At 53.4% G+C, this 15,936-nt stretch overlaps 4 protein-coding genes across 7 annotated transcripts; 2 read left to right on the top strand and 2 right to left on the bottom strand.

Annotated features, from left to right (window-relative positions):
• Positions 1 to 2: 2 nt before the first annotated feature.
• CSNK2B (casein kinase 2 beta) lies at positions 3 to 4,366 on the bottom strand. 3 transcript variants are annotated; one of them, XM_032398482.1, is made up of 7 exons: positions 4,173 to 4,366; positions 3,483 to 3,565; positions 2,422 to 2,524; positions 1,730 to 1,845; positions 1,207 to 1,282; positions 869 to 1,058; positions 3 to 233 (listed from the first exon to the last, which is right to left on the bottom strand). In XM_032398482.1, the coding sequence occupies exons 2-7, from the start codon at positions 3,552 to 3,554 to the stop codon at positions 143 to 145; spliced, it is 648 nt and encodes a 215-aa protein (XP_032254373.1). In that variant the 5' UTR covers positions 3,555 to 3,565; positions 4,173 to 4,366; the 3' UTR covers positions 3 to 142. The 3 variants fall into 3 exon arrangements, with proteins under 3 accessions (XP_032254373.1, XP_032254374.1, XP_032254375.1); XM_032398483.1 differs by lacking the exon at positions 4,173 to 4,366 and adding an exon at positions 3,895 to 4,049; XM_032398484.1 differs by lacking the exon at positions 869 to 1,058.
• Positions 4,367 to 4,538: 172 nt separating this feature from the next.
• GPANK1 (G-patch domain and ankyrin repeats 1) lies at positions 4,539 to 7,962 on the top strand. 2 transcript variants are annotated; one of them, XM_032398481.1, is made up of 4 exons: positions 4,539 to 4,809; positions 4,959 to 5,022; positions 5,372 to 6,266; positions 6,824 to 7,962. In XM_032398481.1, the coding sequence occupies exons 3-4, from the start codon at positions 5,656 to 5,658 to the stop codon at positions 7,266 to 7,268; spliced, it is 1,056 nt and encodes a 351-aa protein (XP_032254372.1). In that variant the 5' UTR covers positions 4,539 to 4,809; positions 4,959 to 5,022; positions 5,372 to 5,655; the 3' UTR covers positions 7,269 to 7,962. The 2 variants fall into 2 exon arrangements, with proteins under 2 accessions (XP_032254372.1, XP_032254371.1); XM_032398480.1 differs by lacking the exon at positions 4,959 to 5,022.
• Positions 7,963 to 9,001: 1,039 nt separating this feature from the next.
• Positions 9,002 to 12,612, top strand: CUNH6orf47 (chromosome unknown C6orf47 homolog). Its single transcript, XM_032398448.1, has one exon. It carries the CDS (start codon positions 9,415 to 9,417, stop codon positions 10,276 to 10,278), a length of 864 nt encoding a protein of 287 aa, XP_032254339.1. The 5' UTR covers positions 9,002 to 9,414; the 3' UTR covers positions 10,279 to 12,612.
• On the bottom strand, positions 11,664 to 15,493 carry APOM (apolipoprotein M). Its single transcript, XM_032398449.1, has 5 exons — positions 13,141 to 15,493; positions 12,593 to 12,747; positions 12,234 to 12,307; positions 12,035 to 12,133; positions 11,664 to 11,852 (listed from the first exon to the last, which is right to left on the bottom strand). Exons 1-5 carry the CDS (start codon positions 13,252 to 13,254, stop codon positions 11,689 to 11,691), a joined length of 606 nt encoding a protein of 201 aa, XP_032254340.1. The 5' UTR covers positions 13,255 to 15,493; the 3' UTR covers positions 11,664 to 11,688.
• Positions 15,494 to 15,936: the final 443 nt, after the last annotated feature.

Below are 15,936 nucleotides of genomic sequence, written 5' to 3'. Positions count from 1 at the left end.
TGGCCTTTTCTTCCACTTTATTTCATATTCCCACCACAATAATGACTCCTTTAATTTAAACTAAAAACCATAGAGGGTTCCTGAAAGGGTGGCAGCAAAGGATCGGAGGTGTCGAAGACTGAGGGCCAGGTGGGATGGGCAATCAGCGGATCGTCTTGACTGGGCTCTTGAAGTTGCTGGCGGCTTGGAGCTGCAGCTGGTAGGCCATTGGATGGATCTTGAAACCGTAGAGCCTGGGCGGGGGCAAAGGTCAGAGAGGCAGCAGGGTGAGCCCCACCCTGGCCCTGCCAGTGGCCTGAGTTTCCACCTCCCCACCCCAGCTTCTCCATGAGTCTGCTCAGTGCTTAAGGACAGTGGCTCCCAAACGGCTTCCCTCCAGAACATTGGGAAATATACATTAAATAGCCATTAAAACTCAAATTCTAGACTACACGTAAACACACACACACACATACACACACACGTATGTGATTGTATGTTTGTGTATGTGTGTGCGGATCAGCACTTGTTTCAATATAATATCAAACTGTTCTTCCTGGTAAACATGATGTTCCAGGAAGATAAACCACACTTTTTCCTGGCAAACGGTTGAACAACCAAGATGATGACAGCTACCATTTAAATGGTACTTCAGGTGCCAAATGTTTTTCAAAGCAACTCACTATTTAAATATACCTTATCGGTCAGGTACTATTATCCCCATTTCATGGATAAGGGAACTGAGGCACAGGGAGGCAAATACCTTCCCCAAGGTTACTTGCTCTGGGAGAAGCAAACCTCAAGAAAGGACCATGCCCTGTCCTCCCTTCTCTCTGGGGAATCCCAAACCTTTCCTTTGACCCTGGGTGACTCTATCCCTGCTCCCCACCTGGGCACAAACTGGTTGGCGGGCCGCTTGGGCCGGTACTCGGGGTGCACCATGAAGAGCATGTGAGGGAAACCGGTGCCGAAGTAGGCGCCGTCCGTGTGATGGTGCCTCGATGACTTGGGTGTGTACACGTCCATGCACTTGGGGCAGTAGAGCTTCACCATGGCCTCACCTGGGATGTCCGAAAGGCCTGGGAGACAGCCAGACTCAGCAGGCCGGGCACCCCCAAGCCTGCCCCACCTCCCTCCCAGACTCAGGCCCAGACTTGCTGAGCCCCAACTCTTTCCCAGGAGGACCGGCCATTTGATGTGGCCTCCTTTCCCTTCTCCAATACTCACCGATAGGAAGCATTGGCTGGTTCTCACAGTACACACGGGGACAGTAGCCAAAGTCTCCCTGCTGGTACTTTTCCAACTGAGGTGAATAAAATGAAAGGGATTGGTGGGTAGGTATAAGAGAAGAGGCAATCCCTTCGTCAGCCCAACCCATATTGCTCTGTCCTCCACTCCTGCCTTTCTGTCCAGAGACCCCTTCAAGCTGGCCCAGATGGGCCCTCATACTCCCCTGCTTCCTTTCCTCCAGTTAGGCAGGTTACAGACCATCAGAGCCATTCGCTGTTTGTTCCCTGAGGAAGAGGCAGACTGCAACAACTTCCTGTCCAAGGTCACGTCTCCCTCCCTGTAAACACCTCAGTCAGCACAACCCCAATTAGGATTTAATTCCCAGGCCCCGTATCTGGGGTTCTTCCCCTCTTCTCAACCACATTCCTTGACAAGGTTGAAAACATGTGACTCCTCACTGCAGGAACCTCTGTTTCCCTTACTGCCTCAGAGGAGTCAAGGGGGAGCAGAGAGGCCTCACCATCTGGGCGATGCCACGGTTGGTGAGGATATAGCGGGCGTGGATCAATCCATAAAGCATCTCGGCTGCCTGCTCAATCAGGTCGCTCTGGTTGGGGTTGTCTTCCAGCTCTTCATCTGAAACATGGCCCCAGCCAATTGCAACCATTTGTCTTACAGCTTTCTTAGATGTCCCACCCACCTCCAGGGGCTGCTGGCTACACAGTTTGCCTGGCACCCATCTTTGAACCACCCATCACCTGGGCATTTGACCCAGAAACCTGGGCCTCTGGCCCTTCCACCAACCCAAGGCAGCTCTGCCTTCTCTCTACACCTCTTTAGCCTTTACTTTCTTCTCTCCCTCTCAACTCTCTCAACAAATAAATGAAAGATATCAATACAAAAGATGAAACTCTAGACTAAAAGGTGCAAGGCAAAACAAAGAAACAGGAAATGAGACCCATGGGGAAACTAGCATTAGGGGATAGAACCAAATTACAGGATCAGAGTGCGGGTACAGGTGGTGTAAGTCACAAACCCAGGCAAAAGTCAGATGGGGGACCAAAATGAAGGACAGGACTTTGGATAAAAAGAGTCAGAGAACCAAAAGAAAATTTAGAAATTCAAGAAGCAGATAAACAAGAATATGAAAAGAAAAAGCAAAACAAAACAAAAAACCCATTCACACACAGAACAACCCTGAGGGTGCCTCACCAGGCTCCAGGTCCAAGATCATGTCTAGAGCTTGTCGATAGTGAGGAACCTGCTCATTGAGTCCAGTGAGATTGAATTTGTCCTGGATGTAGTCTTCATCCACCTGTCAAGATGTGGAAGTCAAGAAGAAACCCATAGCAGAATCCTCAGCTTTGACCTAGGCACACTGCTCTAATTGATGCCTTATTCTCAACACAACTGCTTCTGTTTCCCCTCATTCCCCAATTCCAACTCAGCAGAACTACTTGAGTCTCTCTCCCCAGTTCACAGATACTGCCTTCCCAAAAAAGCTTTGGCTTTTCTTTTAAACAGCTACAACAATCTCCTCCTTAAAGAAACATTCCTTTCAAAAATCCCTGTTCCTACTCCTGCACCCCATCTCTACAAATCAGTTCTGTCCTCTCCTTAGGGGCAGCTGGATCTCTAAGGAAAGTGGAGACTGCGGGTGCCTGCGTGGCTCAGTCGTTAACTGGCTGCCTTCGGTCATGAACCCAGGGTCCTGGGATTGAGCCCCACATCGGGCTCCCTGCTCAGCTGGAAGCCTGCTTCTCCTTCTCCCACTCCCCCCTGCTTGTGTTCCCTCTCTCTGTCAAATAAATAAATAAAATCTTAAAAGAAAAAAAAAAAAAAGTGGAGACTGAACAGCTTGGGTCCTGTGGGCAGTTACAAGCCTTTGTATTACCAGCACACAACTTTGCCCATTACAAGACATTTTCACAAACAGCATTTTAATTCTAACAGGCTCCCAAACTATGGACTACCACTCCCAGTCTGATAATAATAATAATAATAATAATAATAATGTTGACTTGTCCAATATTATATAATAATAATATTAAAGTTGACTTGTCCAATGTCATATTGCTGGAGAATAACAGGCTTGGGACTTGGGCAGTCTTGCCACTTCACAAGTTAGTGAGGGGGGTTACTGAAGGGACTCTTCCTTGACAGGAAAAAGTTTCTATGGCAGCCTGTAAGAGAAGTGTCTGGAAGCTAAATATGTGGGAAAATATATAGCCAAACTTTGTGAGGAGATGGCTGGGAGATTGAGGAGAACTCACTTCACAGAAGAATTCATTGCCACGGAGCCCACAGAACCAGGAAATCCAGGACACCTCCTCTGAGCTGCTCATCTTCACGTCAGCTGGAGAAAAATAGAGTGTAAGTAAAGCCCAAGCTCTCCCACCCAGCCTCTGGTATCCTCCCTCCTCCCACACTTTGCTCTCCAACCATGAAAGAGTTTGGGGCCACCTTTCCTTAAAAGATCCTAGACTCTGGAGCACCCCTCTCCAGTTCCTGTTATTCACACCTTGGCCCCTTTTCTGAGATTAGAGATTCTCTGGAGTCCCACACTTTCGAGAAACCGACAGGTCTTGACCCACCAGTCTTACCCACACCCCTAACGCTCCCGAAGACCTGCCCCCTTCCTCTTCATGTCAACTCCGTCAGGGCCCTCGGGCTCGAGATCCCTACCCCGCAGGTCTCTGCATGTCCCCAGCGCCTTTCCCAAAGGTTCCGAAGTTTATCCTTTCCAAGCAAAAGCTGGGCCCCTTTTTCTCTCACGGCCTGCGGGTGGCCGTCAGGGCCCTTTCACAGGAGTCCCCACATCCCGCCTCCGCCCCTCAGGCCATCCCTCCCTCCCCCAGTGCCGGACCGGGTCACTTCCTTCCCACCCCCACATCAACGCGCGGAGACCCCATGTGCCGCGCCTAAGGACAGGGGACTCGGCGCGGCGACGACCTCAGACTCACCGGCTGGACGGGGACCGGGAACAGGGTGGGGGAGGGGAGTTGCTGCTTCCAAAGAACCGCGACGGCTACAGCGCAGGCCGCGGACCCGACCGCGGCAGGCGAAGTCGGGTGGGGGGGGAGTGGAAATTGGGGAGGGTGGGGAGAGGGCAACGCGCAAACGCCAAGGGTCGAGCGCCGCAGTGAACGCCGGGAAATGGAGTCCCCGGTAAAGAGAAACTGGCGAAGCGAGGGAAAGGCGAACTACGAATCCCAGGACGACTCACGAACGACCCTGGCGTCGCGAGGCCCATGAGCAAGACGCTCGGGGGCGGGGCGCAGCGGGGTGCCACCGGAAGCGGAAGCGCAGTACCCCTTTCTGGGCCCGGGAGTATGGGAAATAGAGTCGTAGAATTCCGCGACTGAGGGGCCGAGAGGGGCGGGGAAAGGAACGAGGCTGGCCGCTGGTTTCTTATAGCTCCCCTCGCGCAGCGAGGCTCGGCTTCAGGCGCTCGCCTGATGCCCAGGATACTGACCTCATCCCCGTCTAACCCACCGGGTCCTCATTGCCTGTCGAGCCTCTTACCCGAGTCAGGCCGGCCACTGGAAGCCCCGTCGGGGCCCGTGTTTCACCCCGGGGTGTGGTCTCCTCAGGCGGGAGGTGAGGCCGGGCTCCTTGCTGAGGGACGTGGGAAGGGTGGGATGGGCTGAGGTGAGCGGTGTGAGAACCGGGACGGCCCCGTGCGCTAACCTGAGGTGGCACCAGCCATTCTGCTGCTCGTCCCCTTGCACTTCTCCATTTCCTCTTAGGGCTTGAATGGGGCCTTCTGCTGCGGGCACTAAGTGTGACCTTCGAACCCTGGTCAGAATAATGGTGAGGGGCAGCGTGACGTTATTTCATTTCACAGCTTCGGGGCATTCCACAGGTTTCCTTCCGCCTCCTCAGAGCCTTTCTTAACTCACAGAGTGGTTTCGCAGCTCTAAAAAATGAGCTCGGAGCGGGGACCACGTTCGGGGAGGCGAAGGGCATTGTGGGGGCGTTATGTAAAAGTAGGACCCCAACCGACAGATCCTCTGTCCTCGCGCTACCTAGGCACGTGGCATTTTGAGCGGGTGCTATTGGAAAAGTCCCGGGGCGGGGAAGCTGAACCTGGCGCTTCGCACATGACTGAGCCCTCAAGTTATGTTTTGTGTTGTTGTTGTTGTTTTGTTGTTTTTTCCAGTCACGCGTGCGTGTTCCGGTCGTGTGGCTATTTGATCGTCATCTCCTTTGCTTAGAGTAGCCCCGTTTCGCCGTTCGGAGACCACAAAGTCACGGAGACTGGAGCTTCTCCCCCAAATCGGCTTACTTCTGTAGAAGCGTTAAAGTCTGTTTTTCTTTGGGAAGACCAGACCCCGACGTAGGATCAAGGAAGATTTAAAGGGCAGTGCAGAGCCACCAAGGGATTGGCTTGCTTGTCTCATACTCCCTTTATCTAGTCTCATCTTTTCAGTTCTCCCAAAAGCCATGTCCAGGCCCTCCCTCATCACCTTCACCCCAGCCACCAACCCCAGCGACCTCTGGAAAGATGGGCAGCAGCAGTCACAGCCTGAAGAGCTGGAGCCCACCTTGGATGGGGCTGCAGCCCGGGCTTTCTATGAGGCCCTGATTTCAGATGAGAGCAGTGTCCCTGAATCCCAGAGATCTCAGCTTGAACCTGCCAGTAAGAGAAAGAGGAAGAAGAGAAGAATGATGAGGGAAGCTGCTTCAGGAGCCTGGGGAGGACATGGACAAAGGAGATCCCTTGAGGCAGAGGACAAGATGACCCAGTGGATACTGAGGGCGGCTCAGGAGGGTGACCTGGCAGAACTAAGAAGGCTGTTGGATCCCCGTGAGGCAGGGGGAGCCGGGGGCAATATCAACGCTCGGGATGCCTTCTGGTGGACCCCCCTGATGTGTGCTGCTCGAGCAGGCCAGGGGGCTGCTGTGCGTTATCTCCTGGGCCGTGGAGCTGCCTGGGTGGGCGTCTGTGAGCTGGGTGGCAAGGATGCTGCTCAGCTGGCTGAAGAAGCAGGTTTCTCTGAGGTGGCGCGCATGGTCAGAGAGAGCCATGGAGAGATGAGGAGTCCAGAGAACCGGTGAGGGGAAGCCTTAGCCCATGCCCATCTTTCAGTGTGTTCTGCCCTTCCTAGCCACTCCACACCAGAGGCTCCAGAACAGAGCTAAAGCTTCTCTCCCTGATCCCCCAGTATAGGTTGATAAGGCAGTGTAATAGAGTGATAATAAACATGAGCTCCCTGGGTTTAAATCCTAATTCTACTTACTTGGGCAAGAACCTAATTTTTATGTGCTTCATTTTCCTTATCTGAGAAATGGGGGTATAACAGCACCTTTGTTAAAGGGTTGTTAGGATTTAATGGGTCAATATACGTAAAGTGCTAGAATGATGCTTACCATATAATAAGCACTGTATACATATTAATTGTAGTCGTTGTTAAGCTTTGCCCAAGAACTTGTGAGGCCTGGTTGCCATTTCTCCTCCCAACTGTTCCCCGCTGGGTCCCTCATTGCTAAGTGGTTTGGAAGGCAATTTGTTTTTTAGCAGAAAGACTGGAAGGACTTCCCACCTTGCCACCTACCTGTGAGGCCTCAACTCTTCCCTGCCCTGAACTCTGTTCTCTTTTTTCCTCTGCAGGTCCCAATCCCCGTCCCTCCAGTACTGTGAGACCTGCAATGCCCACTTTCAAGACTCTAACCATTACACATCCACTGCTCACCTGCTGTCACTGCCCCGTGATCTCAGGTCCCCCAACCTGCCCCTTGGGGTTCCCACCTCCAGCCCAGGCTTCAAGTTGCTGCTGAGGGGAGGCTGGGAGCCTGGAATGGGGCTGGGACCTCGGGGTGAAGGCCGCACCAACCCCATCCCCACTGTCCTCAAGAGGGACCAGGAAGGATTAGGCTACAGATCAGTGCCCCAACCCCGAGTCACACACTTCCTGGCTGGAGATACTCGGGCCGTGGCTGGGAGGGAGAGAGCCCCTCGGGTGACCACATTGAGCCGGAGGGAGGAGAGAAGGCAGGAGGAGAAGGACAGGGCCTGGGAACGGGATCTGAGGACATACATGAACCTTGAGTTCTGACCTTGGTAAGGTCTGATCCTGGTCTATTGCTGAAGTCTGAACTTGGACCTAGGCCCTTTGGCTTTTACTTCCTGGGGTCTGTCCAGGTCCCAGACCCTCAGATATTAGTCAGTGGGCTCTGTCTTTGGGAGAGAGGAGCTGAGAGCTGAAAAATAAATCAAACTTCCTCTTTTGTGTTTATTCACTTTTCTGGAAACTATTGTGGGAAAGCCAAACAAGTCGGGGGGCCACATGCAAGTCCCACCTGAGCCAGAAGGGGTAGCCCTTCCTGGTGGCATGATAGGGTCACCTCCCTGACAGTCTGGTTCATTTCCAGGTCCTAGCCCCTGCCTGGAATGCCCCACCTATTCTTTCAGTCCCCTGAGCCAGGAATTGCCCAAGCTCTGTGCCAGTCTCACCTACCCCAGGAAGTGTCCCCTGACCACTGCAGCCAATTCAATCACTGTTTTTATTTTATTTTTTTCAATTACTGATTTTAAACAAGATCATACACTATATGCTAAGAGGAGAAGTAAAACATATTCCTAACCTTCTAATTGCTTACGGCTAGAGGAGGCAGGCTACGACCGTGATCAAATATACAGTGCATGGTGATCGGGGAAGCCTGGGAAAGCTCATGGGGGTGATGAGAGTAGGTAGGGTCTTGCAAGAAGAGGCCAATGGGCTGGGAGGGCCTAAGAATATCCAGCCTCTACCATGATGTTGGCTGAACTAGAGCCAGAACCTCCCAGTGTACATTTTGGCCTCCCAAATGTAACCTTTAAGTCAAGGTTCTTCATTTTACTACCTGAAAACGCCTGAGGGCAGGAAGCACATTCTATTTGTCTACACTTGTCTCCCCTTCCCTTCTGCCGCTCATACCAGGTGCTGAGCCTAAGTAGAGCTCACTGTTGTCAAACCCAGGAAGTAAAATCTGCATGGAGGGGCAGGGAAGATCAGCACAAGTCCCAGAGAAGCAGCTTGGTTTTCCGGAAAAGCCTTTCATGAAGTCATGGACATGAAAAGGAGGAGTTGGGGGTGGGGGTGGGGTGCAGGGAAGAACCAAAGGACGGGAGGCTAAAGGGAGCGGAGGAGTTTAGGGGAGCACCAGCGCCCAGGGACCTGTGGGCAACGAAGACGGATGGCTAGGTTTATACTCCTGCCCCGGCCCTGCCAGATCTCGGCTGGCGCCCTGCTGAGTGGCGCGTACTAATGGCGCGGGGGCGCGGGGGGCGGTGGATCCGCAGGGTCCGCCCCGCGAACTGCGGGCTCCGCCCCCGTCTGTCCCTCCCGGCCCGGTGCAGCAGCTTCCGGGCTTTGCGGCTCCAGGCGGCCTGCTGAGGCCGCGGCCCCGACGCCGGGCCCGGGAGGGGTCGCAACGCACAGCGCCCGGATGCCTGGGTCCCCAGGCAGGCCCGCGCTTGGCCTCGCGACGAGGATCTCCCAGGACATCTCTGGCCTGACCTTGCGGAGACCGCGTCTCAGCTGCGTGCTCGGGGACCGGTCGGGCCGCTTTGTAGGATTCATAGCTCCCTAAATCGAGAGAAGAACGCTGCTGGCTGGAGTTTGCTGAACACCTCTCTCCTAACCCCCAGTAAGAGACTGCCTGTTCTTGAGCTCCCTTAGGTCAGCAGTTCAGGACTCTCCAGATTGGGAGCACCTGAGACCCAGGGCCACCTTCCTTCCTTCCTTCTTGGATGGAGCACCGCCTCTCCAGTTTCTGGGGCACCTTGGGGCGTGGCCTTGGTGAGTGAAACTTGGGGTGCTGCCTGCAGAAAAGGAGACCCCAGAAACCTAGGGAGGACACTGTGGAGGTGACCCAGGCCTTGTCAGGTCTTGGGGATTCTTGTCCTGAATCTTGTGTTTGGGGTGGTGGTGGCGGTAGTGGTGGTGGTGGTGGTGGTGGTGAATGAATTTGGATGTGCCTCCCTTCTTTACCTCAAAACTGAAAAGGAAACAAGCCACTTGCCACACTTGAGGCTGCAGGACATCCAGGGAAGTGGGGAGCCACTTCTGAATTCAGAGTAGGACTCACGAAACAGGTAACAGTTCTTCTGAGCTTGAACGGACTCTGGCTTCTGAGGAGACACTCAGCCTCCAAACCCGAGAATCTAAGCAGTTCCAGGAAGCAGCCCCAGAATTGGGGGGCTCACGACACATCCCAACCATGTTCCTGCGACGGCTTGGTGGCTGGCTACCTCGCCCTTGGGGCCGCCGGAAACCAATGAAGCCTGACCTGCCTACCCCAGAACTCAGACGAGTGGACAGCTCCTCTGAGAATTCAGGGAGTGACTGGGATAGTGCCCCAGAAACCATGGGAGATGTGGGGCCTCCCAAGACCAAGGACCCAGGGGCACGGAGGAGCTCTGAGGCTGCTCCAGAACCAAGTAGGGAGTCCCGAGATGAGCAACTGGGGAGCAACAGAATGGATTCCTTCAAGTGGGACAAGACTGTCTCTAACACTCAAGAGTCTGGGAGACTGGAGACTGGAGGGACCGTTCCCAAACGGGGCCGGGATCCTGTGGGCTCAAGTGGCACCAGACCTGGAGTGTCCCCTGAAGGGGAACTGAGCCCCCCTGGGCCAGAAGCCCCAGTGGAGAAGCCAGGGCGGCGTCAGAAGCTGCTGGGCTGGCTGCGGGGGGATCCAGGTGGGGGAGCAGGGGCTCCCTTGCAGTACCTGGGGGGCCCAGAGGAGTGTCTGCAGATCTCAACCAACCTGACTCTGCACCTGCTGGAGCTGCTGGCCTCAGCCCTGCTGGGGCTGTGCTCACGGCCTCTGAGGGCAGCTTTGGATGCATTGGGCCTGCGCGGACCGCTGGGCCTCTGGCTGCATGGGCTACTGTCCTTCCTGGCTGCCCTGCATGGGCTCCATGCTGTGTTGAGCCTACTTACCGCTCACCCCCTGCACTTTGCCTGCCTCTTTGGTCTCCTACAGGCCCTGGTGCTGGCTGTCAGCCTCCGGGAGCCCAGTGGGGAGGAGGAAACCACTGACTTGGAGGACGAGAAGTTGGAGAGGGAGGGTGAGGAATAGAGAGGAGACCCAGGAGAGGGGCTGTGACTGCAGGATAGAGTGTGACCTAGTGCCCCCATCCTGAGTGGGGTGGGAGCAAGAGTGAAGATAGTGTGGCCTGTAGGAGGAGAGTGGGGGCCATGACCCAGATTGTAAGCACAGGGACCTCAGGGATGGGGAAGAAACCCCAGAGTATGAGGGCATGGCCCCCCTTCATACACAGGAGAGAGTAGAGCTGTTTAAGGTATCTGTTTATGGACTATGGGGATATCGCCCTTGAATTCACCAGCTGTTCTTACTTTCTGCTTTTACATTTCTCCCACTTCCAGTTTTTTCTCTCCACCTTTACTTTTTAAAAGAAAAAAAAAAAAGCGTGGTGGTGAAAAATAAAGACTAAAGAATCCTCTTTACCTTTCAAAACTACCCTGGGGTGTAGGACACCAGAGGCAGACAGGCCTCTGACTAGGGTAAGAGGGTGGTTGGAGACCCAAGGAATCCCTTGGATCCTAGGATCTGAGCCACCTAGGGAAGAATGGGACTGTGAGGTGGGTGGATTAAGGGGTGTGGATAGGAGCCGATGGTGACAGGGAGCCTGCAGGAAGGATCTGGGTATTCCCAGGAGCCAGGGGGAGTGGGGATGGTGCAGGCAGTATTGGCAGGAGGGCCAATTCAGAGGGGTTGGCAGCTCAGACAGGAAGTATGGGGAAGCACTGGAGCTTGGAGCCCCCACTCTGGGGTTAGGGGTTTGCACACTCAGCAATAAACAACTGTGTCACACCAAATCCTAAATATACCACTACAAAGAGAGTTACCACCACTCAGTGTCCTTCCTGATGCCGTCCAGCTGGGGGTTTAGGTGGTAGGTCCAGGGGGAATATTGAAATGGAGGTGGGGGGATTGATGTCTGGAGACAAACCCAAAATGAGATGAGGATTGAAAAATCATCTTTATTACTCTTGGAGTTGGGAGTCTCCAGCTTCTCCTCCCCCCAGCACAATTGCAGCTCCCACCATATCCATCTGGGGCACAGATGAAGCTACAGGTCAGTTACTGGACAGCTCGCAGACCTCTGGTGGGAGGAGGGAGAAAAGAAGAGGATGGAAAGGAAGGAACTCCAGGGAGAAAAGCAAGGTTGGTGGTAATGGGGTGGAGGAGAATGCATTCCCGCTTTTCCTCACATCAAAGAAGGGGTCCCTGAGGCCCTTTTCCTTATGTGTCTAACCCCCTGCCCCTTTTATCCACCGCAAACTCAAGAAACCTCTCTTTTGAGTAGCCCAGAGCCCATTCTGGCTCCCTCAGGTGACACCACAGCTCTTGGCCACATCCTTCTGGTGCCATCACAGCCTATGACACAAATGGAGGTGTCAGCACAGCCACTCTAATGATGTCAGCCTTTGACCATGTCCTCCAGTGACATCACTTGAGTCCCTTTCAGCCGGCAGCTGCAGAAGACTTGGTGAGTCCTAGTCCTCTTTTGTGGGACTTTACCCCCTCACCTTGATTCCTGGGAGTCCGTAAAAAGGCCTTGAAATCCAGGCAGGAGGTCAGGGACTGGAATTCCTCCACGCACTTCTCAGGAGGGTGTGGTGAGCGATCTGAAAGAGCAGGGCAGGGCCAGGCCCATCAAAGTCCCAGTTTCTCAATACCTCCCTGGTGAGGACCTCATAGAAGCAGCACCCAGCCCTTCCTGGGATGATATCATAGGGCCCAGAGTGAGAGGCTCTCCTGCCCTTCTGTTGTTTCTCTCCAACCCTTCCTGCCTGGCATCCCCACTCACTGTAGAGGAGGAAGCGCTGGTAACCCTGGCCTGACTCTTTTAGCATGATTCCACCTGGGCATGAGCTGGAGAAGAGCTTGGTCTTCATGTCAGGGCGGCCTGTTGGGGCAGAGATTTGGGGGGGAGACTGTGAGGACAGAGATGCAAAACCAAGCAAGCCCAGGGGACTTGGGGAGGGTGAGGGCTGGAGAGAACCAACCTTCAGTTCTGAGATCTGTGCTCCCCTCAGTCAGGTGGTAGATCCATTTCCGGGGCACACAGAGCCCATTTTTCCTACAGAAGTGGTGGCAAGGACGAAAGACTGAGTGACACCCCAGCCACACAGTACCAGCCTCTATTCCATCTTATTTCTCTTTGAAGCCTGGGCCCCCTTGGGTTTCAAGCTACTAAGGGACAGGTGGTTAGGCCCATCTCTCTTCAGAGGTTAACTAATAGAACCATTGAACTCAGTGGGCCAAAAATAGTGGATATCCCAAAGAGCCTAGCTCTTTGTGGGTGGGTGCTCATATTTTGGGCAGAGACTGCACCTCCTGGTGTCTCTGCCTCCTCACCACTCACATGCGGATGGTAGCGCGAAGCTGGAGCTTCATGGGGGCAGAGCCTGTAGCCATGTTGAAGACAATGTTGTCCACAGGGTCAAAAGTCACCAACTCCTCCTTGGTGGGAGCTGCCCCTGCGATAAAGTACCACCTGCCCAGGTGTGGCTCTGGGAACTGCAGAGAACGAGAGGATCAGAAGAGGGTGGGTCCCCACTACAGGGCCAATTCAACCTCTTCATCACCACTCTTAAGATGGCAGGACTTAGCAGTGGAGTGGCAGCTGCTTTTTTCCAACGAAGGGTTGGGTTATGACAGGAAGTCATTAAGCGACTTTTCCTTTGTAGCCCCCTCAATCAACCTGAGTAACCACCCACCTCGCAATTCTACCGTGTCTCCACATTGATGGCCATAGTACTAAATTTTTTTTTTTTTTACTTGTTCTTGCATTCATTATCGTAATACACCCTTTCTCCCTTCCTTTCCCAACGTGGCTTCTGGTCATCCAAGGCCACCCACCCAAGTCCCTCAGAGCCCCCACCATCAGCTTCCCCCATTCTCAGTCCGTACCTCTTTCCCATCCACTCCTTGAGTTGTCAGTTGACTGTACTCAGGGCACTGGTAGATGGAGTTAAGGAGAATACCACAGAGGTAGAGCAGAGCTGCCCATATTTGGTGGACCATCTTCAGGCAGGAGGGAGCTGGTGCTCTTCGTGAAGTGGCTGGTGCCTTAACTGCTCTCTCTCCCCCTGCTAGTTATTCAGTCCACTCTGCTTCCAGCCCCCTTGCCTCGACCCTTGACCCTTTCACCTGCTAATGAGTAACTTCAACCTTGTTTTCCAACCGAAGCCTGGATTACCTACAGTGTTTGGGCCTTCCTCCCCCTCTTCTAGATGCCATCACTCCATAATATACCCATAATATATTCCTGTCCAGGGTCTCAGGAATTATGAGAGCTGAACCCTCTAGGTAGAAGCCTGTGGTCTTTCAACCCGTATTTGTGCTGGATATCTGCTCTGTTGTACAGCACTGAAGAGAGGTGAACTGATTCTTTCATTCATTCACCTAGCAAACTGTTCTGAGTCCCAGCTGTTTGCCCAGCTAAGCCCTAGAGACATAAAAATGAATGACAGTCGCTGGCCTTGAGAGCAGTAAAAAAAACTAGTTGTGTAAACAAAACAAATCCTTGCAGTACACAGCCTGGTAAGTTCTTTAAGACAGGTATGAACCAGGTGCTGTGGCCTGGTGAATGGGAGGCCTTCTCGCTGAAGTTTGTAATTAGGGAAACAATATGAACACCCCTGAGAAAAGTTCACTGACACGAGCTCATTCACTCAACATTTATTACCAGAAGGAAGAGGCTACATCAGTAAAGGTTAGAGGATAGATATTGGTGTTAGGCAGAGTGGGTGCAAACCTTAACTCCACTATTTGTTAGATCTTGGACAATTTTATCAATCTCTATGCCTGTTTTTTTTCACTTGTAAAATGATCAAATCATCAATCTCATAGCATTGAAAGAGATAATGCATGTAAAGCCCTTAGCAAAGGCCTGCACGTGGTTAAGTCCAAAGTAAATATTCACTATAATTAATGTTTGTAAAGGCACTTATTAGTTTCTAGTGGGCTATAGGTTCTCAAATAATATAGTACGGAAAGAATTGTCAAGAGGCACTCATTGGATAGTGCCAAGTGGGTGGAGCAATTAATGCAATGAGAGATGGGGCTTCCTTAATAGATTATGTATAAACCACAGACTGCCAAAAAATTTCTGAGAGGTGAGGCTTGCTATGGGTTTGCGATTTAGTTAAAAGAACCAAGTTCGGGTGATGGGTATATGAAGGCCCCTTATAACATTTGGGGGTAATGTTTGCCATTTTTTTATAAGAAGCAGCAAATATATATAAAATACAACAATTTATAGGAGCAGTAAAGTAAAAGTGCTTGACCTGGGGTCTGGTAGGCCTGGACTTGCCAGTTCTGCCGCTTACTTTCGCCTAAGTGTACTCCCCTATAAAATGGATGTAATAACTATCTCAGGTGTTGAAAGGCTTTTAAATGGGGCAGTACGCAAAACCCTGAGCAATTTGGCTGGCACAAACCAAGTGCTCACTAAACAGGTGTTTATTAGAACTCTTAACTGAAACAGTACTGGGACCTGGGTAGAAACCACGAATCCCAGAAAGGCTGTGGACACCGGGGACAGGCAGGCCGGCGGCCACGAGGCTGGTAGAAGTTGCAGCGCCGCGGGGCCAGGGCCCTTGCCCGAGGGCGGGGGCGGGGCGCGACTGCCCAGTCTGACCGTCGACCCCGGCCAGCGGAAGCCCTGCGGTGGCCCCTTCAATAGCCCAGGATCGGACTCTTGTGCTTCGGTCCAGTCTGACTCCATTCGCTCCCAATTCCCAAACTTGGAGGCGCCCTTTCTGACGAAAGTCCTGAAAAGCAGTAAATCCTTAGTTGCTCCAGAACATGGCGTGTCCTCCCGGCCGCACACCGCCGGCGAGGAACATGGCGCCCACACCCCGCCAAACGCCCACCGGGCAGCACCGAGATCAGCCCCAACGACGCTACGGCACACCCAGGTTGCTCGCGAACCACCTCCAACCGCCTAAAGAAGGATGACTTCCGGAGGCGCCGAAGGAGTAGCGCCGCGAGGGCCAGAGTGAGAAGACAATTTTAGGAGGCCAGCACAGTGCCGCCTCAAGTTCTCTGCCGGCCAAGACTTTAACATAGATTCATGAGGAACAATCCCCAGTCCCCAAACTCCCAAGAGGCACACAATTGTCCAAAGCCTCTCAAGGTATAGAGTCTCTTCTGGTAATTATTTTCAGGCATTTATAGTAGCCACCTCAACCTCCCACGGCTCAAGCGCGTGCACAGAAGTGAACAGCGTTAGCGGGGGTGGGGAGGTGCCTAAGAGTGTACGCATGCGTAGTGCAACGCACGCAGGCGCAGTACGGTCCCCCGGGCGACGGCGGTGGCGGCTCCTCGGGGTGCTCGGCTCCCTCCCATCCAGGCCGGCCCCGGCCCGTCTCGCCCCAAGGAACTCACTGTTTGGGGCCGCGAACTTCCTCGTCGTGCCCCACAAGAGTAAAGCTTGGGGGCCTGGGGGAGCCGGAAGTACCGCCTAGCGATCCCCAAATACTATCGGGGAAACGGAAGTGGCCATCGGTGGCAAGTTGGGGGAGACCGGAAGTGACGGTACCGTGGGGAACTCGGGGGCGGAGCCCGGGGTGGTGGTATTGGTAGTGGTGGGGTGGGGTGGGTGTGTGTGTGTGTGTGTGTGTGTGTGTGTCTCTGTCTGTGTCTGGTGTGTGTCTGGTGTGTGTTGGTTGCGCCGCTCTGCTGGAGCATCGAGGGAAGGCG

Source organism: Phoca vitulina, unplaced genomic scaffold, assembly GCF_004348235.1.
Source record: "Phoca vitulina isolate PV1807 unplaced genomic scaffold, GSC_HSeal_1.0 scaffold116, whole genome shotgun sequence".
Classification (NCBI taxonomy): domain Eukaryota; kingdom Metazoa; phylum Chordata; class Mammalia; order Carnivora; family Phocidae; genus Phoca; species Phoca vitulina.
The sequence above is the reverse complement of the archived record's forward strand: the minus strand, read 5'-3'. Positions and strand labels throughout refer to the sequence as shown.